General features: G+C 43.0%; 1 protein-coding gene across 4 annotated transcripts in view; it reads left to right on the forward strand.

Annotated features, from left to right (window-relative positions):
* The first annotated feature begins 293 nt into the window (after positions 1-293).
* The window catches only part of ABCA1 (ATP binding cassette subfamily A member 1), a 135,001-nt gene continuing 113,791 nt past the window's right edge, over positions 294-21,503 (forward strand). For 3 of the 4 annotated variants that reach the window (XM_061200160.1, XM_061200162.1, XM_061200165.1), the window contains exons 1-2: positions 300-490; positions 21,303-21,466. In XM_061200160.1, the coding sequence (XP_061056143.1) occupies positions 21,401-21,466 (66 nt within the window). In that variant the 5' untranslated portion in view covers positions 300-490; positions 21,303-21,400. Of the gene's footprint in view, positions 491-21,302; positions 21,467-21,503 lie in introns of all 4 variants that reach the window. The other variant, XM_061200161.1, reaches the window with a different exon arrangement.

Genomic DNA, 21,503 nt, shown 5'->3' on the forward strand with positions numbered 1-21,503 from the left:
GGCGTTTCCCGCTGGTCCTGGGCAGGCCGTCCGGGCAGGGGCGAGGGGCGCGGACCCCCACCAGCACCCTCCGCCCCCAACCCCGCGCGCTGCAGGACGTCGCCCGTTTAAGGGGCGGGGCGCGGCTCCACGTGCTTTCTGCTGAGTGACTGAACTACATAAACAGAGGCCGGGAAAGGGGGCGGGGAAGGAGGGAGAGAACAGGCTTTGACCGATAGTAACCCCTGCGCTCAGCGCAGCGGAATCTATAAAAGGAACTAGTCGCGGCAAAACCCCGGTAATTCTGAGGAAGAGTGAGTGCGACCGGGGCCGGAGGAGCGGCGCCGACACCTCTCTCCCCCGGCGCAGGTGGGCAGAACAGGGGGCGCCGCGTGACCAGCGCCGCCACAGCCCATTTCTCGCGGCGCTTTGCTCCCTTTCCCCCACTTCTTTCCCAGAAGGGTTTTTCAAGGGGTGGGGGAAAGAGCCGGAAACAAAAAGTGGAAAACAGGTAAGAGGCTCTCCAGAAACTTGGGCTGGGGTTATTGTTTTGTTTCAGGGCCGAGGGGACTTTGGGAAGCGCTGGGTTTCGGGGACTTTAGTCCGAACCCCCCACGTCCCCACCTCCTGCAGCGCAAATGGGGGGGGGGCGTAAGGGGTGGGGGAGGACGTCCTAGGACGAGCTCTGGCGACCCAAAGACGCGGCGCCGCTGTGCTCAGGGTTCGCCCGGCGGTGGAGCCCGGGGAGCATCTTTGGGCGCGGAGACCCGAGCGCAGTACCTGGGGCGCAGTGGAATCGGGGGCTCCTGGTGGTGCTGGGGACGCTGCAGCCAGAGTGGGGAGAGTGGCAGGTCTGGCACTGAGCTCTTCCCTTTGTTTGGAAGCGCCTGAGCCGGCTGGAATCCTCTCTGGCTGCGGGTCGCCCGGCGCCCACCCGGACAAATGCTAGCTCTCAGTCTCCACTCCGTTCCTGCGAGTTGGACTCTGGTCTGAGGATCGGTCCCCTGCGCCCCCGGACTGGAGCGGCGCGTTCTTGTTCTCCAAGAACGCGACTGGGAGGCGCACCAAACCGGGTCCATAGCGCTAGTGCTCATTTGAGGCCTCGGGGGCTTTGTTTGGGTCCTTTCTACGGTCTCCGTACGCTCCCCGGAGCTGGTATCCCTGACGCAGCTGGGGCGACGAGAGTTCTGTTTCTTTAAAAAACGTTAGACTTAGAAGGAGGGCCTGAGGAAACCTGGAGCTGAGGTGCCCATTCCCCTGTCCCCCATCTTCCTGCCCTTTGCTGCTTGTCTCTTGGGGCAGCCTCAGGCCGGGTACGGATGGGGAAGCTGGGGCGAGATGGTGTAGCGGAATGACCGAGAGTAACCCCGGCGGGCGGTGCAGAGCTCGCAGCTCCGCTGGCGGGCTGCGCTCCGCGGTGGGGGGAGGGATGGCTGGGCGCCGGCTGCGGGTGGCCACGGGGGGACTGATCCACAGCGCCTCCTGGCCGGGTGGCCTGGGAATCGGCTCCTTGGCCGGAGTGAGGCCGGGCTGTACGAGGCGTTGTCGCTCGAGGGTGCCGACCGAGATGCGGTGAAGACGGGTGTTTGCAGACTGGGAGGAAACCTGGGGAACAGGCGAAAGCGCGTCTGGTTCTGTTTTGTTACAGTGGTTCCCAACTCCCAGAGCGTTGCTAAATGGAAGGTTCTTGGGGCGTGGGCCAGTGCCAAGGTTGTGTGTAGGTGCCTCTTTTTCAACACTTATCAAAAAGAGGGGAATAAACAAGATAAAAGAAAATAAGGAGAGAGAAAGAAAAAGGGAGAGAGAAAGAAATGCGGCACTGCAAAAGCGATACCATCAGCTTTTAAAACCAACACTTTTCAGTGACACAACAAACTGAGCGAGTAGTATATACATTAGTATAATAGAGGACACATTTGATATTTAAAAAAATTCTTTGGTGATGAAAATCAGCAAGTCACTTTCTAAGGCCCGGTCCCCACCTCCCCACAAAGAACACCTCACAAAATTTTGCAAGTTCAAAAGCAGAGTTTTACTGGTTCTTTTAACAATAGTTTGGGACCCAAACCTAAGTTTTGATCTTCTTTTCAGACAAAATTTAAATCCCAACTAAAAAGGACTTAGTTTCTCATTTCCCCTTTTATTAATATTTCAGCCCATCTTCCTCATACCTACCACAAAATTAACGGAGGCTTTCTTTTGTTCATATCGTTCTCTTGAGGCATTTGTCCCAAATGAAAGAAAGTGTGAAAGCATGGAGAAGTTTCCGGAGTAGAACCTCTTCTGATGGTATAATAATTTTTAACTACAAAGTTTTCATTGTCAGCTTGTTCCCCAAGTGCTCCTTTTATAGGAGCTTTAATGCTTTATGCATTAATTCATGATAGAGTTTTGGGAAAACATTGGATACACAGAGCACATTAGTATTTACTCGAGAAAAAGCAGTAGAATCAGAGTGACCAGCCTTCGATGACCACAGTTCATTTAAAGGGTAAGAATTTCTACTGTAGTCAGAGTAATTCATTAGCCCCCTTGCAGGGACCAGCCTAGTGTTCCAGAATGACATATCTGATTGTGAAGGGGATACCTGTGATATGTGTCTCCCCTCCAGATGAGCATTTGAAATCTCAACCCTCAGTTTACATCTAAATAGAGGCCTGTAAAGGACCCTGGACACCTTTTGACTTAGAGCATATTTACAGTTCATGTGAGACAGTGTAAGACAGTAGCTTAGGATTGGAAAAGGGTGATTAGGGTTTGGTTGTTTTCAACCTCTGCTCTAGGAAACCTTAATGCTTACATTATTAAAAATGAATGAAACCAAATGAAACTCAGCAACACAGCTTTTATTATCTTCTGTAGTATTTACCTTATATGGAGAGAAGTTGGAATATTTTTCCATCAAAAATTTTTTTAGGGGATCTTCCTTCCCATAAACCAAGTTGCTTATGCTGTATTCAGAGTGATTGTAAATTGTTAATATCTTTGCTATTTTAATTTTTAGCTCCTAAGATAAATGGACATGACCTTAGACTCCTTAATTATGAACTTGTTTTAGAATCTAGAAAATACCAATAGATGTGTGGTTTTTACATTTCTAAAATACTCTCAAATCCAAATACATTTTTGTTTACTATCTGGATGTTAAAGGAATAATGAAAGTATAATGCTCCTTACGGTCAATTACCTCAGTATCAAATTTTAAAGAGCTTGCTGAAAATTTGTTTTAATTTAACTATTCTGGGAGAGGGCCTACACTGAAACTGAAACCTTCTTCATATTTGCATGTGGAAATAATCATAAGTGCCAAAGTTATTGCAATATTTATTTAATAGACACTGTTACATAGCACCAGGTGCCAAGTACTGATACAAATGTTTTTCAAATACTATTTTAATTTTTACAACAAATCCACTTATTATCCCTATTTTGCAGACTGAGAAACGGAGAGCTAAGTTTTGAACCCAGCCAGTGAGCCCCAGATTTCTTTGACTCCCACACTAAGCAGTGAGGTGGTACAATTTCAGTTGCTATGGGCAGAGGACTTTGTGAGGATGCCCGCTGAGTTCTGGTATATTCATCTGCTCTAGTCTTTATCAGAATCTGCAGCCTGTGTTATATTTCCCTTGTTGCTATGAGTGGGCCAGCCAAGTTCTCTTCAGCTTGTTGGGACATTGGTTGTGTAGGGATTGCAACACCATGGAAAGGACAGACAATAAAATTTGCTCAACTCTAATTCTTTACTTAGTTTAAAATGAAAAATTTACTCTCGTTTTAGTCAAGTATTTGTGAGTAGGTCTATGATGATTTCGAAATCTTTTCCTGTGTGATGCATAGAAAATGGATAGACAGAGGATTTGGCTGTAAAAGGATAAGGAACAAAAGAAAAAGGGAAGGGATTTCCCTGTGGCCCACTGGCTAAAACTCCGAGCTCCCAATGTAGGCGGCCCGGGTTTGATCCCCTGTCAGGGAACTAGATCCCATATGCCACAATTAAAGATCCCGCATGCTGCAACTAAGACCTGGCACAGCCAAATAAATAAATAAATAAACAAATAAAAGGAGAGAAAAAGGGAAGAGAACTATTAATTAGCTGTCAGTCTTAATTTTGGTGAATTTTTAAAATTGGTTATTGTACAATATGACTTCTGCTTGTTTTATCCCTAATTATGTCTTGGACCTTCTGAAATAAACCGTTTTTCTGTTACTGCCATTACTGTCTAGGAATCAAATTTAGCCTTTTCTTAAGGCATCTTTCTCTGAAAGTACATACAGTTTCAAAGTCAGCTTAATAAAAGTGAAATAAGATGGGAAACTCTTTTTCTTATTAAATTGGTGTAGCACCTTAGAAATAAACTCTTAGGAAAGATTTCTTCTTGATAAAAAGTTACATTATTGTTGATTTACCTTATACTGGGTGTTGTTTCAAGTGTTTCACACGTAATAATTTAGTTCATTCTCATGAGAACCACATGAGGTGGGTTCTGTTATTATCTTCATTTTACAGATGGGGAAACTGAGGTACAGACAGGGTAAGTAGCCTGATCATGGAGTTAGTAAGTAAGTAGTGGAGCTGAGGCTGCATCCCAGGCAATCTGGTTTCCATGAATTTACTAATAGCAGGGTAAGGACTTCATTAAAACATCAAAGTTTTGAAAAATGAAATACTAGCAAAAGGAAAAAAATGAGTCTCACTTTTCGTTTGGATATTTCCGACTGCAAATAGTTCCCTGGGTAGGTAACCAGCATACGTGTTGTTAAAGAGGCACATTTTGGAAATATCTGAAGCCAGAGGAAGAAAATCTCATATATAATATTGCTTTCAGGTAGAGCCTTTGGTTGTTCTGCATTCTGTTGAGACGATAAGCTGTATTAAAGCAAAGATCATTTACTCTGAGGAGCATCAGACTTGGTTCCTAAAACAAAAGAAAATTTGAAATCCTGTCTTTTTCCATTTTGAAAATCTACTCTAAGACCTGATTTAAATGCCATCCTTCTCATAAGCTCTCCTGAATTCACACCTTCCTGCCAACACAGAGTTAAAATGAATTATCCCCTTCTTTTTTGCTCCCATAGGATTGCATCACAGCACTATTCATGTCATGGGTTTAATTGCATTTTTGTTGTTGTTTTCGTTGTTGTTTTCGTTGTTGTTGTTATAGTTAACATTTATTTGTCTTCTTCTTGAGTGTATGCTTCTCCAGGAGGGCTTTGATTCATTCTCCTAGTCCTTAATTCACCCTCCTTGATATGGAAGGGGATTCAATAAATGCTGACTTAAACAAGTCAAAGAGAATGGGGAACTAATGTTGGTTTTCTATATTCTAAAGATGAATTAAAATGATGGGATAATCACAGAAAAGCTAGGAGTTCATTCTTTCCTTAGTGGAGTAAAGTGGAATGAGCCTGATGAAATATGGGACAGCAAAACTGTGGATTATTTTGCTTCAAGAGTAAGTAGTAAAACAGTTTCTTGTGAGTTTTTGAAAAAGCATGAACAGAAATGGGAAGTAAATATAATTTGTGATGAAAAATGTGTCATTAATGAACTATTTAAATGGACAGTATGTTCGAAACTACAGAAAACAGTATTGCAAATGCCTAAGGTTGTCTCTCAAAAGGTGAGCCCTATTGATAAAGAAATGAAGAAAGGACGATCAAATGAGTATGAAGGTTCTATGATCCTTCAACTATCCTACCAACAGCTGGTTAATATTCCTTTTGAAGAGTTAAAACCTGGGCAACTTGAAAAGGCTGAAATACTTTATGTTTCAAAATGTGGGACATTTTATGTGAAGTTATCTAAAAATAAAAAGATTTTATCAGATTTAACAATATTAATTACTAAAGAAGTAAAAAAAACCCTCTTTTTTATCAATGGAAAATATTGAAAAAGGCTTAGAATGCTTGGTAAAATCTAAAAAAACTTTGAAGTGGTATTGATCAAAAGTAGAAAAAAAGTGTGTTGATGAGAAAGTGCTTGTTTTTTTAGTAGACCATAGTAGGTATGAAATAGTGCCTTTATGTAATACCAAGGTGCTTACTAAGGAAATCAGAAATATTCCAAGACAAGCTGTGCCTTGTAAATGGATTTGGTTTGAAAATTTTAGGAACATGCTATTTGAGTCCATTGTGTGTTTAGTTGCTCATTTGGAAATAAAGATTGTTTTTCTGAAAAAACAAAAAACAAAAAATATTTAATAAAATGTTTTAAATTCATGTATTCTAGAAATAGAATTATATGAGGAAAAACTCTAGTTAAGTTTAGGTTTATGACAGACTGAGAAATATTAGTATGTACCTAGGCCAGTTTACTTGTAGAACAAACAATTCTGACTCCATTCAGCTTCATTTCTCTTCTTGAGGCAGCTGTGATTTGAGAAAGTGCTGTAGTCTGTGACATTTCACATTAAACTACTTCTATTTGCACATTAATTTATTTTTAAAAAATAAGAATGAGATAATTCACTAAGTAGTTTAGAATTTAATTACTTAAAAATAGAATTTAATTTTTAAAAAAACCCAAAATAACCTTTTATGTATAGGATCTTTTCTTTTATTCATTTTGTGTGTGTGTGTGTGTGTGTGTGTGTGTGTGTGTGTGTGTGTATTTGTTTAGAACTGCAACATTTTCTATGCCAAATCCAACTTCCAAGAAGCATTTGGAAGTCAAAACATTTTATTTGGCTAGTCTTGAAGTCAAGATGTTTTATGATAACTGATGTTTAGTCCGGGACACTTCCTAGGAAGAATTTTGTATATAAAAAACTAATCAGTGGCTATCAATTATTGGGAGAGGATTTTTGACTACATAGAGAATATGATGAAAGCTGTGGATTCTCTCTAAAGAAAAAATATACACAGGCATGTACACTCCAAATTTTACATATAATTACATACAATTTGACGTAATTATATTCTACATGTAATTTGAGAAACACACTAAGGAGTCATGTGACCCTGGGCAAGTCATTTTACTTTTCTGAGATATAGTTTCTTGGTTGATGAGTTGAAAGAGGCTGAGTACATGACTTTTAAAGAGCCATTCAAGCTTTTACGTCCTTTAACTCTATGTCTGTATTCAGGAAAAAGGATGATTCTTTGATTGGAGCTGCCCAGAGAAATGTCCTGAGGGACAAGCTCAGCATTAGTGTAACAGATCGTGTGGGTTTTGAGAGGTGGAGTGGAAATACCCAGGGAATGCATAAAGAGCGTTTTTGTTTGTTTTGTTTTGTTTCTGTTTTTTTTTTATGAGTGTTTTGATGAGAGTGATGATGGAAGAAAAGAAGATGGTGGGAGGAGAGGAAGGTAGAAGCCTGAGGGTGTTGGAATTGCCTATTTAATCTGCATTAGGTGGATGAAGACTTGAATCATAGAACCAAAAGGGGAGTTTCATCCGAAATGCAAGGGAAGGAGGGGTTGGTTGATCTCAATAAATTTCAGTGGAACAAACATGATGTAGTGAGACACAGTGAGACATTTGTCTCATCTCCAACTCAGCATCTGGAGAATCTCTCTGAAAGAAAATATTCATTTGGACTCTCCATTCTGGACATCTCCATTTTGAGTATAGGTTTTGCTTCTTATGTTGCAGTCTTGTTAAGCCAATACATGATAGGGAAAAAAAAGCTGACTTTTAAGACTCATTCATCCTCCAAGAAAGGATGAGAATTGGACTAACCTTATGAAAATATTTCTAAATATCTCAGAAGACTTTCACTGGGGGTAGATGGGCAAGACACAAAGTTTTCTAAAGCATTGCTCTGAATTAGTTGTTTCAGAGATCATAGTAGATTAGGACTAGAAGGAAGAAGAAGGGGAAAAAAAAGGAGCAAGAGTTTTCAGGGTTGGGGTAGGCATGGGAGGAGGGAAGGAACTGCTAAGAAGTTGTTTGGGTTTCATTTCCCTATTTACACTTGCTTTGCAAAATTTCTGTGGGATGCCAGGTTGGGAATAGTTTTTGCCAAGAGTCAAGCCAAGCTTGTTTTCTTGAAGAAGCAAGTCCCCAAGGGGATGACAGCTTGAATTCAATTGGATCTGGTATTTAGATGATCCAAGTTTGACATAAAAGGCAGCATTGATGGAAGCAGCAGCTTTCCTTGGAAAGGCAGAGAGAATGTAAAGGCCCGGACTGATGGCTTTATTTTTTTAAAAAAATATCTATCTATCTATCTATCTATCTATCTATCTATCTATCTATCTATCTCTATCTCTCTATCTATCTATCTCTCTATCTATCTATCTATCTCTATTTATTTATTTTGGCTGCGCCGGGTCTTAGTTGTGGCATGTGGGATCTTTTAGTTGCAGCATGCGGACTCAGTTGCAGCATGCACGCAGGATCTGCAGAGTCTTACCAACTGGACCTCCAAGGAAATCCCACAGACTGATGGCTTTAGATTGATCTGTAGACTCTTCTCCATTTCCAGATTCAGGGTCTTGGGATGGAAGTGGCAGTTTACCTTAGCTGGGGTGAGGTGTGATTTCTGGTACTGGAAGAAGGAAGGAAGAGGATGACATAATTTTTTAAAAATGTGTGTGCATGTGTGTGTGTGTGTATCTGTCTATGGCTAATGTACAAAAAATACCATTAAACTGAAATTCATTTCTTCAGCAAATATTTTTCAAACACCATGTAAATACTAGGTGCTGAACAGATGTCAAACGACTTTAAGGATCTGCCACCATGACGATCTTTAGCTTGGCATTCAAGGCTCTTCGACCTAAGACTCTGACCATTTTGACAGCTTTGTCCTGGACTTTAAGAGGCATCCACTGCTCTGGATTTTCTCACCAGTGATGTGCATGTAGTCTGACTCAGTAACTATCTGTTAACTGACTCTCCCTCTATGGGTTTTCCTCTTTTCTCTGATTTCTACTTAAGAACCCCTTCCTGCTGTTTTTTGGCTCCTCATTGTTCTGGAATCTCACAGCCATGCTTCGTGGTCGGCTTTTGTTTGCATTGTACCCTCTACTCTGATTCCTCACTGACGGAAATTTTGCCCCTTGACCGTGGGTAGATGAGCTCGGCATGGGCTAGGCCTTGCCCTGCATTACCATATTTTCTCCTCACTGGATCCTGCGGTAGGCAGCGTGTTAAGCCCCTCAGATTATTTCAATGGACTCACACTTTTGTAATCATCAATACATACATTTTTTAAAGTTAACTTTATATTGGCTCTCTGAATTGAAAACTGATATCAGTTGTCTCAAATAAAAGGTAATTTTTAAAATAATTAGAATGAAAGCAAATTATTTCTTAAACAGTCCGTCTATAAAATAAATTTGCTTTCTAAAGGCACTGACTCTGAGACTTGCTCTCACTTTGTTAAAAAAGGGAAATTAAGCACGTGTTAAAGAGACATTGAAGAGAAGACCAAACAGAAACTTTCTCCTTAATGTAATACAGTTTTTACAAAGGCTAGAGAAGTGCTGAAAAGAATATTTTCTCATTGTGTGATTGAGTGTTTAATACTGTGCCTGTCCATCCCCTAAAATCCTCTACGTGGAATTTGAGTACTGCTTACATTCATCTTGTGTAGCTTTCCTGCATTTGGGGAAATATTGAGGTTGCCCCATTTTTCAGATGGTGCACCTGATACAAAGACTAGTTAAATAATTTGTTCCTGGTTCACATGCTTCGATAATGGCAGAGCCGGGGGTTCAAACTCGTGTCTGAAACCCAAGCTCCAGGCAGTTTTCTTAGACTCAGAAGATCTTCTACTCCAGTCTATTTATCATAAAAGCTTGTTTTCTGTTCTGTGGCTCAGAGTGGTAGAACGCCTTACCTAAATGGACTCCCCAGCAGTCAGTAACTGGAACTTAAAATCTTAGCTTCTTGCCTCTTTAACCCAGGCTTCTCGCTACTGTACCAGAATTTAGGGTAGTATTTACAGTGTCCTCTTAGGAGAGAAAAAAGAAATTGGGTCTATAAGTCTGTCCTTTCAGCTTACAATGGACACTGAATCTTTGAATATTGAACTGACCTCATTTATTCTGTCTGTTGGTCCAATTTGAATCTTAATAGGTTTTTCAACTGGATTTTTTTTTTCTCACTCTCTTAAATAAACATTGCTCTTTGGTTGTAATTTCCTTCTGATTTACTTTCAAATCAGAAGGAAACCTCCACAGAAGTCCTAAAGGTTGAGTCTTTCCTGGGGACCGTTTCCTTTTTGCAAAAGTACAAAAACCCTATGCTAATTTTGGCCATTTAGGATTAATTGTGATTAAAGGCAGTGTATCAGGTCTTTTTTCTTTTTTTTTAACTTTAATGATTGTGTTAATTATAGTAAGGACCTTGAGTTCAAGATAAAGAAAGCCTTTGGTCAAGCAGTGTTTATTCAGTTGTCAGTCCTGTTGCAGGATTTTCAAATTTAGTGGAATTAGTGCCATTTTCCAGTTTCCCACTCCAGTCCCATTTCACATGATCCCAGTGTGGCTTTCTCCTTGGCTGTCTGACACTAGGTCCCAATGGCCTCCACTGAGGGGAGTGGATGTGCCCCTGGAGGCTGCAGAGACCAGCAAGGCACTCTGTCCTCAGGTGGAGCTCCACTGGGGACTCTGTGCTCACCTGATGTAGACACTTAGCACACAGTCGCTTGGGAGATGAGAGTGTGTGCATTTTTAAATGCCAGTGTCAACCGCAGTTGAAAAAAGAGGCTAGCAGGAGTTCCACTCAATAGTTTAGTTTCATCTTTCCTTAAGCACTTTTTTATCTGGCACGTAAAATATTTGATTTTTGAAGATCTTAATGACAGTAGTACTTTCTAGAAGGAATACTCAAAATTATGATAATATTGGAATAATAGAGATCGTTTTCCTCTGGGAGCATCCTCCCAGACCTCAAATAATGGAGTTCATGTTGCCATTATTTGTTTTTAATAGTCTAACATCCTTCATTTTTTGTTTCTCAGAATCACAGGTAGGTGAATTTAAACTAGTGATCTTATTCCTCTTTAGTTCAGCGAGGCAGCCAGAAAAGTGGTTTGTTTTGGTTGTTATAGAGAAGGAGTTCATTTATGAAGCTGGAAGGGCAGGGCTTAGACCCTGTACCTCTGTGCCTGCCGTGGAGTCCTGACTACATCCTCGCCTACCTGGTCAGCTGGTCCTCACTGGGCTGCAGGGACAGAGGCATCTCGGACACATGACACGTGCCTGCACTGTCTCAAGAGCTGGCTGGTGAAAGAGGAGTTTCTGGAGAAGGTTGCTGGGTTTGGTCACATACTCTATGAGCTAGAACTGGAAAAGAGCCTGGAGATAAGATAACTTGTTTTGGCAAGAGTAAGAGGAATAAAGTGTTGAGGTGGAAAAATTATATCCAGGTGTTGATATGCTTCATTGAGTGAGTTCTTGACTTGAGCCTATGGGTTTAGAGTTCAAGGCTCCTGAACAATGCTGACAGTCCTGTATTAGTGGCTGAGCCCCTAGGGGAGGTATTCTTGTTAGCTGGCATGTTTACTTGTTTGCTGCCATGTTTACAGGGGTTCTAGAGCCTCAGTCTGGCAAATTACAGATTCTCCTTTGCTCACATGAAGTCCATGAAAACGAATGTCCTTCCCAACAAATTAGAGTGGCTTTGGGGAAAACCAAATTAAATGTACTCCTATTTAACCTGTGTTTCTTTGAACACAGCTGGAAATTTTGTCATGGTTTTGGGCTACCTGAACCTGTACTTTCAATGACATTTCTGACATGTTACCGTGGTGGTGAACCTGCTTTAACTAATTTTTCTCATCCCTGAGGTCTGACTTCAGAGGCTTTCAAATTCCACAAATGTTTCCGAGCACCAGGTGGTCCTGGGCTCTGGGCTGTGGGCTCAGTGTGGCAGAGGATGGTAAGACGTTGAGACACCGTAGCTTGCTGCACATGGCTTGCAGTTTAGCAGGGACCACCTGAGAAGTTGGTACACTGGAGGAGATGGTAGGCAGAGCTGAAGAGATGGAGGAATTAGAAGGCCCAGATTGCAAATAGGTAATTGACCTGGAGGCTGGAGGAAGTGGGCTGGAGAAGAAAACTGTGCTGGGTGCTAAATATGTGGAGGACGGCGGCCTGCATGGAACAGAGGAGCTGACTGCCCCCAGAGTGGGAGAATAGTATAACTGGGTGGTGGGGTCCCCAAACAGGGGTTTATGGTGCAACAATGGCACAAGTGGCATGAGGATACCAGCGTAAACCTTTCACATCTCCCACTGAGCTGGGCACTGCAGAGAGTTCCAGTGTGTTCTGGAAAAGCCCTTGGGGGAAATCGTGCCGTCTGTGGACAAAGAAGGGAGAAGAGAGATTCCTTTAATAAACTGCCCATTTTGTGCCCCATCCTTGATGAATGCTTTACCCTGTGAAGTCAGCAGCACTAATCATTGTAATAGCTGCCGTTTGCTGGATACTTCCTTTGTTCCAGGAACTGGCTAAATATTTTATATACATTACTTGTTCTATTTAATGGAGAGGATACAGGGACTCGGAACCCCTAGGGTCCCAGAGCAGGTGAGTAGCAGAGTCAGGGTTCAAAACCTGCTTTCTCTGACTCCAAAACCTCCCTGCTGTCTACTGGGCCAGTTAATTCAAGAAAATAAGAGTTAAGGACGTCTGGGGAAGTTTGCTGCACAGCGGCATTGGCCTGCAGGAAGTAGAAGGCAGTGAAGGGATTTGGGTGTGTCTGTCCCCAAGTCCTTTGAGCACTGTTATGGGAGATTGGGATTGACATATATATACCAATATGTATAAAATAGATATAACTAATAAGAACCTGCTGTATAAAAAAATCAATAAAATAAAATTCAAAAAAAATAAACTTTTTAGCCTGGGAGAGGGTTGAACATCTGAAGATGTTGACCCTTCCAAGATGTAAACCAAAGTGGTTGTTTTGTTGATACAGTCACCAAGCCTTTTATCATAAAATTCTCTTGGAAAACCCTCCTCCAACAACAGGGAATATTATCCAGTCAAGTTTTTCTGCAAATAAAGGATTGCTCATGGAGGTGGGCTTGCTTGTGTTTCTGTATCACTCATGGTGTGTGTGACTTTGATAGTTCCTTCCCTGCAGGGCCCTCTTGCTTTGGCATTATGACTATGGTTGAGAAAATTTTTTTTTCTATGACATGTAATGTTGACAGGTATTTCATTTCTAGGAGAAAGGTTCATTTTTCCTATATGCTACACATCCCCAACCAGGGAAAAAGCAAATAGTTGTATTGTTTGCTGAAGTCTTCCTTTGAAGCTTGCTCTGTGTTTGTTTAGTGGAAATCAGCAGGGGAAGAAGGGTTATCTCTAACATTTTGTCAGAATTCCTCCATAATTCTACAACAATGAAACAAGAACTTGGGGACAGGACAGATTTGCTTTCAGAAACCCTGGATCTTGTCAGTTTTAGAAGTCCTGAGATTGTTTAGCTGGTAACAACTGGACTGTTGAGAGTGATAAATAGGATCTTTGGTTGTCCAAATATCAGTGACGTGATAGAAATAGATTTACACTTTTTGAATCTCCTTTAAAATAGAATTGTTGACAGCATGAGGAATTATGCTTCTCAAAGGCTCGTTACAGATTTGTACAGTATTCATGTATCTCTTCTAGCTTTACGTTTTTATGTATTCATGTCATAACTCTCATTTTGAAAATTAGCTATTAGCAAATACTTTTGTCCAGGAAATTGAATATATATTTCAGGGTGAAACAAGAATGTGCAGTTATCTATAAACTTATCGTTACTAATAATCAAGTAAGTATGATACATTTGGTACTTTAAAAAATATCCCCTTGAGTTACAGATTGTTAGAATTGATAAAATTCATTGGATCTGTATTTTTAAAACAGGTATTGTGATAGCAGAGCCTCTTCTAGAATGACAGGAATTTCGAGAATGATAGAATGGCTTCCTTTTATCCTTGACTTTTATCTTGGAGGATTTCTTACATCTTTTTTTCTCCTTAAATTTGAGTATTAAAATGTTATGGTTTAAGTAGGAACACAGTTTCAGGGGTCACTGAGTACCAGCCCACGGCCTTTCTGCAGGCCTCTAAGGGTCTAGTGGCAACTAAGGACAGTTTCACTGAGTTTGTGGGTCTGCAATATGGTTGGGGAATGCGAGGGGGTAGAATTTCAGGATTAGCATGAACGACCTTACAGGTAGAGAGCTCAGTGGCAACTGGAGACCAGAAAAGAAACTGAGGCAGTCAAATTAACTTCAGCCTTAATAAAACTGATGGCTCAGCCTGGGAGAGATCACGGGGCGACTCCACGGGGCGACTCCCCTCCTTCCACCATGGCAGCCGTGTCCTGTCTTCAGTCATGGGTGCAATGAGCCTGTCCCAGCCTGGTTTTCTGACTGTCAGTAACTTCACTAGCCTTTTCCCTGAATGTGGCTACTGATCCAGAGACATATACTCAGAGAGGCAATTAAAGAACAGACCTTTTCCAAGCAAGCATGCTCTGGTGGGCTTACAGCTTTCATATCTTCATTCTTCAGGACCCTCTACATCTCTCTGGAGACGAGATGCAGCAACACCTGTGATCCTTGCATTTGCATCAGCATCTCATGAAGAGGCCATTCGTTGAGCTTTACCACCAACACGTTTACTACAATTCATATGTGATATAGTTAAATCCTGCCATAAATCCACCTCCTGCTTTTGTTAACGGCTAGTTATTTATTGAGATAAGACATCTAGAAACAGTTTTGTCAGGAGAGATGCTGATCGCTGTTGTCACAGGTTTCAACTTCTATCTCACTTCTGGTGACTGTGGGGAAATTTGTCTAACAAAGAAGAACACACACACAAATTTATCTATTTATCTATCTATTTATTTATTTGTTTAAAATTTAGAGGAATAGCTGCCATAAAACCACTGGTTTTGGAAGATGAAAATTAGTTGCTGACTGCATATTTGCAGTGTATGAACTATTTGGGTAGAACTGGTAGGAAAAATGTGTTCAGAAGAACAAGCAGAGCTGTAGGAGGGATATAGTAGTGGGAAAGTGGGAACAGTTGTTGACAGGTTATTTCTTGAGAAACCTGGGGGCCAGCTCTAACTCTAGGGGGTGAGTCTGGGCAGGCCACTTGCTTTTTGGGGCCTTGGCTTCTCTGTAAGATTGGGGTGTGGTGGGAGCGGGTCTCCAAAGCCACAGTGAACTCTTTCGATCAGCTGGGGGATGGCCTTGCGCAAGGTTGTCCTCTTCTGCCTCGAGGAGCCGACTTCTGTGCTCCAGTGAGAAACGGCGGCTGTGTGGTCGCCACTGGAGACCGTCCTCTCCTGGAGCGAGCAGGCTAGAGGGTTGGCTCCCACCCTTTGACAGAAGCTCAGTCTCACGCGCTCACAGCGTTCTTGCAGGAAGGAAAAAGACCAATCAACCCTTGGTTACTGCACAAACTAAGAGTTTCGGGTAGCAGTGTAAACACTTGCAGTTTTTTTCCTTACTACGTTTCTGTAGACAGATTTAATGCTCTAGGAGGGTAGAAGGCAGTCACGGGATGTAGTTCCTGTTTTCCTTTTGACTTCACTAAGTGGGAAAAAACCCTCCCACCTTGTCTTTCTAGCATGTTTGCCTCTTCCTCTCTCCTCCTTTCTTCTTTATATTTCTCATCGCTCTTTGAAACTTACATGTGAAGTTCAAAAGGGCCAGATGTTTTGGTGAGGAAGGGGATTGGGGGAGCAGTGCAGTAGGTGGTGATTGGGGTCGTCATTTCCCCCATGGCACCAGGCTTCCTGTGAACCTATATTTTTTCTTTTGCCAGCATCACTGAGTCTGTCTGACATTTCAGGTTTTGGTTTAGGGAAAAGTTAAAAGAATTCACAATCCCAGCTGTCACTTGGTGACCCTTTTGACAGTAGCATATGGCACACTCTCATTTCACCGTCCTAAAGAAAGGGGTTACCCACCCCTCGTTACTTTCTGCCTGCTTAACTCTGCTTTATTCCTCTTCATTACTCCTATCACCCACTGCCTTAACAACACACTGTTATTTGTCTGTTTTATACTTCCTTGCTAGAATAGAAGGTCCATGAGAGCAGGAACTTTGCCACTTTTGTTCACTGCTGAATCTCCAATGTCTGGAACAGCACCTGCACATAATAGGCATTCAGTAAATATTTGCTGTGGCTGATGGCAGCCTGGCAGAGCTAAGGCTGCAGTTGTTTGTGGAATGAACAGGGGGTGAAGATTTTATTCACTATTTACCTTCCTAGGGAATCACACAATAGTCAAGCTTTACACTATGCAGTACTTAGGTCTTCCAAGGCATGACTTGACTTGTGGAGTATGTGAATTATTGTCATAGAACACAGGTTTTTTGGGGGGGAGGGAGATCAAATTATTGACATATAATTGACATACAGTTAAATTTAGCCTTTTTGCATGTACAGTTAGATGAGTTTTGATAAATGTATATAGTATATGTATAACCACTACCACAGTCATGGTGTAGAATATTTCCATCACTCAGTGTTCTTTGCAGTCTGTCCTCTCCCCCACCCCCTGGCAACCACTGATATGATTTCTGTCCCCATTGTTTCACCTTTCCAGAATGTCATACAAGTAGACTCATACGGTATGTAGTCTATTGTGTCTGGCTTTTTTCTCTTAGCATAAGGCTTTTGAGATCCACCCATGCTGTTGCATGCGTTAGTAGTGTAGTCCTTTTTTTGACTGAGTAGTACTCCATTTTAATTTATTCACTAATTGATGGACATTTGGATTGTTTCCAGTTTTGGCTATTCTATATAAGACTTCTATAGATGTTCACATACAGGTCTTTGTGTGAACATATGCTCTCATTTCTTTTGGGTGAATACCTGGGATGGGATGGCTGGGTTATAAGTCTGTGTGTAACTTTACAAGAAACTGCCAGAGTATTTTGCAAAGTGCCTGTTCCATTTTTCATTTCCACAAGCAATGTATGAGAGCGCCAGTTGCTCCGCATACTAACACTTCTCAATTTTTAAAATTGCAGTAGTTCTAGTGGGTGTGCAGTGGTATCTCATTGTGGTTTTAGTTTGCATTTCTCTGCAACTAATGATCTTTGCTTATTTGAGAAGGTCACGGTTCAGCAGACTGTGGTATTCTCTAGGTATTAATAATTTTAGAATATCAGTGGCACTTGAAGTGAAATTTTTTTTAAAAAATATTGGCCAAAGATTTGAACAGTCGCTTCTGCAAGGTCATACTGTACAAAAAAGGTTAGAGTATGGAACTATGTTAAATTTTGGCAAAGCGCGATCCACCTGGGTGACTGATGCAAAGACCTAGAGAGGGAGCGCCTAGGACTTGGCATGAAGGTGGGAGAAAGCAGATTTCATGGTTCCTCTGGCCTTGGGAGGGCCTTAGCTAAACCTGTTTGTGGGAAGCCTAGCTAGATTCAATTACACTTTCCCAGATGTCCCAGGAGTCACCTGGGAAGCTCAGCAGTCCTTGTGGCCGTCACAAGTGTGTGGTGAACATAGAGCCCCCTCCCTGGGGACAATATGCCTGAATCAGTTAATCAAGCTTGAGAAACCGGTTATCACGGGCCCAGGAATGCCACCACCCTTCCATCCTGAATCCCTATTTCTCATGCCCATCTTGTAGTTAATTAATTGAGCAAATATTCCCTGAGGGCTTACTCTATGACTGATACTGTTTTGCATGCTGGGGAAAACTGCTATGAAGAAAGAGGTCCCGTGGACTCAGAAAGTGGCAGAAACGATGCAAGCGAAACAGAGGCTGCCCTGGGTGCACCTAGGAGGGGCTCCTCACTGAGTGTGGTCAGGACAGGATCCTAAAGTTGAGGAAGAGTTGGCCAGGCTGACAGTGCTGGAAGCAGCAGTTTCAGGACCGGGAGTGCACGGGAGTCCCCGTGGTAGGAGAGAGGGCAGTCCATTTGGAGCCGTGGGTAGTTTTGCGGGGCCTGGTTTAGGAGGTGGGGAGTGGTGAGAGAGGAGGCTGGAGTCATCGGGGAGACCAGCTAAACCAAGGTGAGGACTGGATTTTATCCTCAGGGCGGTGGGGTGCTGGCAGAGGTTTTAAGTGGGCGAGTGGCATACCTGGAACTTGGGTTTAGTGGAATAACTTTGGTTGCTCTGTGATAAATGGATGGAGAGGGCAAGACCGGAGGCAGGGAACCCAGGGAAGTGGCTGTTTTGGTCACGCAGGAGCCAGAACAGGGTGGCCTATTGACTGGCCGTGATTGTGAAGTAGGACCCTTTCCAGCCAGTAACTGGAAATGTGCATAAGGGCAGAAGCGAGTGTGCTACTAGCTTTGAAACATTGAGAAATCTAGTACATAGTACGGCCTTCTTTTTGGTTTTGGTTTGTTTGTTTGCTTCCTTGGAAAACTGATGTAGAAATGTCCCTTTGGCTTCAGTTACCTGAGCAGAGGAATTCGGGCATTGCCGAACCCTCCTCTTTGGGCAGAATTGCTCCCAGCTGTGGTCACCGTGTTTGAGGTGGGAGGAGGGGATTATGCGGGAGGCCGAGGGCTGTGTCAAGGTGGGTAGGGGAAGTGGGGCAAGAAGCCTGCCTGTTGGTACCCAGCGAAGCCAGAGCAGGACCTTCCACTGCTGCTCCAGGCTACTTCTCGCTGACTTCTCTGCGTGTCTCCTGGAGGGTCTCTGAGGCCGGAATCCATGTCTGGAGACCCAGAAACTCTGCTTTAGGAAAATACTCTCCAAAAAGCCTCCTCCTGGCCGTTCTCTTCTCGTGAACATTCTATAGAGGCGTGTCTTCTTTTCCTCTGAGATTCTCCACTCAGATTTAGGGGATTCTGTGTCCTGGTTTGGGCCTGGGGGTCTCTGACACCAGGCCATTCTGATTTCATCCTTCCTACTTTGCCGGAAACCCACATTGGATTTGCTAGAAATAATGGAGTAGAAAAGATTGTTTAGACAGGATATAACCATTTCTCTGTTAGAGGGTACTGATAGACCAGAGAAAGAAAAGTGGGGAGAAGGGAACTCATTTCTTTGGCACTTACAGTGTGCCATGTACTTTGTTGGGTACTTACTTATATTGTCTCATTGAATCCATTGAATATCATGCAAGGTAGGTATTGTCACCCCCATTTTATAATGAGGAAATTGATGCTCAGAGAGCATAAAGATTTGGCCAAGGGCACATAGTTGGGAAGCTGGGCCTATTTCCTGTCTAGGCTCTCTTTCGGTTAAGTTAATTTTCCTTTTTTAATTACAAACTTGTGTTCCAACCTCCTCATTGTTACCTTGGGGATTTGAAAAGATTCTTGTAGCTTCTAAATTAACTAAGTGATTCCTGGAGAGCAGCTTTTGCATGAGAAAAATCTAGCTAATTATTTATTTCTGTGTTTCTGGAATGCAAGCCCTGTCCTAGGCCACTTTCAAAATAATTTGGGATTGCAAGCACGCAGCTCACAATCAAATTCTGGCTCTCAGCGCTTGGAGGCCAGTTGCCATCTTTAAACAACAAATTGCGGATGGACACAGTGCTGATTTAACTCTTCTTTTTGGAGTGAGAATTTTTTTCAGGGGGGCAGCATCTGTGTCCATCTAGAGGTTTGCTGAGCAAACGATAAAGAAAAGAAATAGGGGGACTTCTCTGGTGGCACAGTGGTTAAGACTCCGCGCTCCCAATGCAGGGGGCCCAGGTTTAATCCCTGGTCAGGGAACTAGATCCCACAGGCATGCCACAACGAAGAGTTCACATGGCACAACTAGGGAGCTGGTGAGTCGCAACTAAGGAGCCTCCGAGCTGCAATGAAGCAGCCCGCCTGCTGCAATGAAGCAGCCCGCCTGCTGCAATGAAGGAGCCCACGTGCCAAAACTAAGGAGCCCACGAGCCACAACTAAGGAGCCCAGCTGCTGCAACTAAGACCCAGTGCAACCGAATAAATAAATACATCAATAAATAAAAAGAAAAAAGAAATAGGTCCCAAGACTTGACTATTTCAGAGGAATCCCTGATTTGTTGGCTTGTCAATGAATGAATTAAAATACATAATAGTCGAGTCAGTCCTTCTTCTCAGACACTGCAGACTCCTTCTATTCCCTCTTCTTTTGTAGAAGTTTTTAATCCAGGTCCTTGTGGGGTTGGGACCAAGAGGGTAAAATCCTGCTATAGATCAACCTTTGCATTGAGGTCTGTTTGGACCCATAGACGTTTAGTCCAGTACTTGGTTTTGTATGCACAAGTGGTCACTACATTCTTAGCTGTTTTTGCTGTTTGTTCCTTAGGCCTAATATCCCACCTCTACTCCACCACAGGCCACAATGATTAAATGAGCCATTTTAGAGGAAAAGCTGGTTTCTGATTTCTGCTAAGCGTTCATGACTATGAAGTGGAATCAGGGCGTAGCTTTGACCTGTGTATCCCTCCCTTCTTCCAGTTTTCATTTTTCACCCTTTCCCCAACTTTAATTTTAGTATGACTACCTGGGATTATTCCAGTATTAAATGAATACCATTATTGAGGGGGCAGCAGGGACACACAGAAGGTTGTATCCCCTGTTTATGAGAACCCCCGCCCCCAGCATGGCAAAACAGTCCTCCAAGGAGGCACCTGTGACACCTGACAAGGAGTAGGCGGGCCTTGTGTGCAGGTGCAGGTGTAGCAAGACCAGAAGTGTGCATATGTCCGGACAATGGGAGCTTGTCAGTTTCACAGGTGATGCTCTCCGTCTGCCTTAGCTGCCTTGTTTTTCTCAATGGGATATTGTTTTCTTTGCACACACACACAGCACTGGGGTTGTCCTCATCACCTGGGAGCCAGGTGTCCTTGGCATTTCCTTGGTGTTTACTCACACCATCTAAGATATCATCACATCTAAGACACGCTGTGACTTTCCAGATTAGGAAACTGCTTTATCGATGGTGCCATTTATCACCAGAAGGACTCAACTTTGGAGCCAGATGAAAACGTAGCTTGCAGCAAATTTCAGGGAATAGCATAAGTCACTCCAGGTTCAAGCCAAAATTTATAAATGCTGCTGACATTTTCTGAGAGGGGAGGCATTTTCTTAGAGAAGGGAGGCAGGTCTCTGGGATTCCAGTATGCCCTTTGCAATCTCAGGGTTTTGGCCACCTAAGGTTGCTCACGTAGGTCTGCCTTCATAAGTGCATTCCCAAATGATCACACCAGTGGAGCTCAATTGATTGGGATAATAATGACTCACTCCCAGGCTACTGCCAGAAAACCTCCAGAATTCCTGTTTACCAGAGACCCCAAGGCTAGAAGTTGGGGACTCATGACTTAATGGAGAAGTAGTCATGAGGCAGAGCTGGGTTTGAGGGCTCAGGTGAGAGGGCTGGTGCAACAGCCCTCACTGGCGTATAGCTTTGCAGCAAAAACTGACGGCGCTCTCCCCTCTTGCTTTATCTTTCAGTTAATGACCAGCCACAGCGTCCCCCCTGTGAGCTCCGGCCACTTCCTCCACGGGCTCCCGAGCCACACGCAGGCTGCTGTGGTGTCGGCTGAGGTAACATGGCTTGTTGGCCTCAGCTGAGGTTGCTGCTGTGGAAGAACCTCACTTTCAGGAGAAGACAAACAGTAAGCCTGGGTTTCTCTGGGGGTTCTCCCATGCTTT

This window comes from Eubalaena glacialis, chromosome 9 (genome assembly GCF_028564815.1).
Source record: "Eubalaena glacialis isolate mEubGla1 chromosome 9, mEubGla1.1.hap2.+ XY, whole genome shotgun sequence".
Taxonomy (NCBI): Eukaryota; Metazoa; Chordata; class Mammalia; order Artiodactyla; family Balaenidae; genus Eubalaena; species Eubalaena glacialis.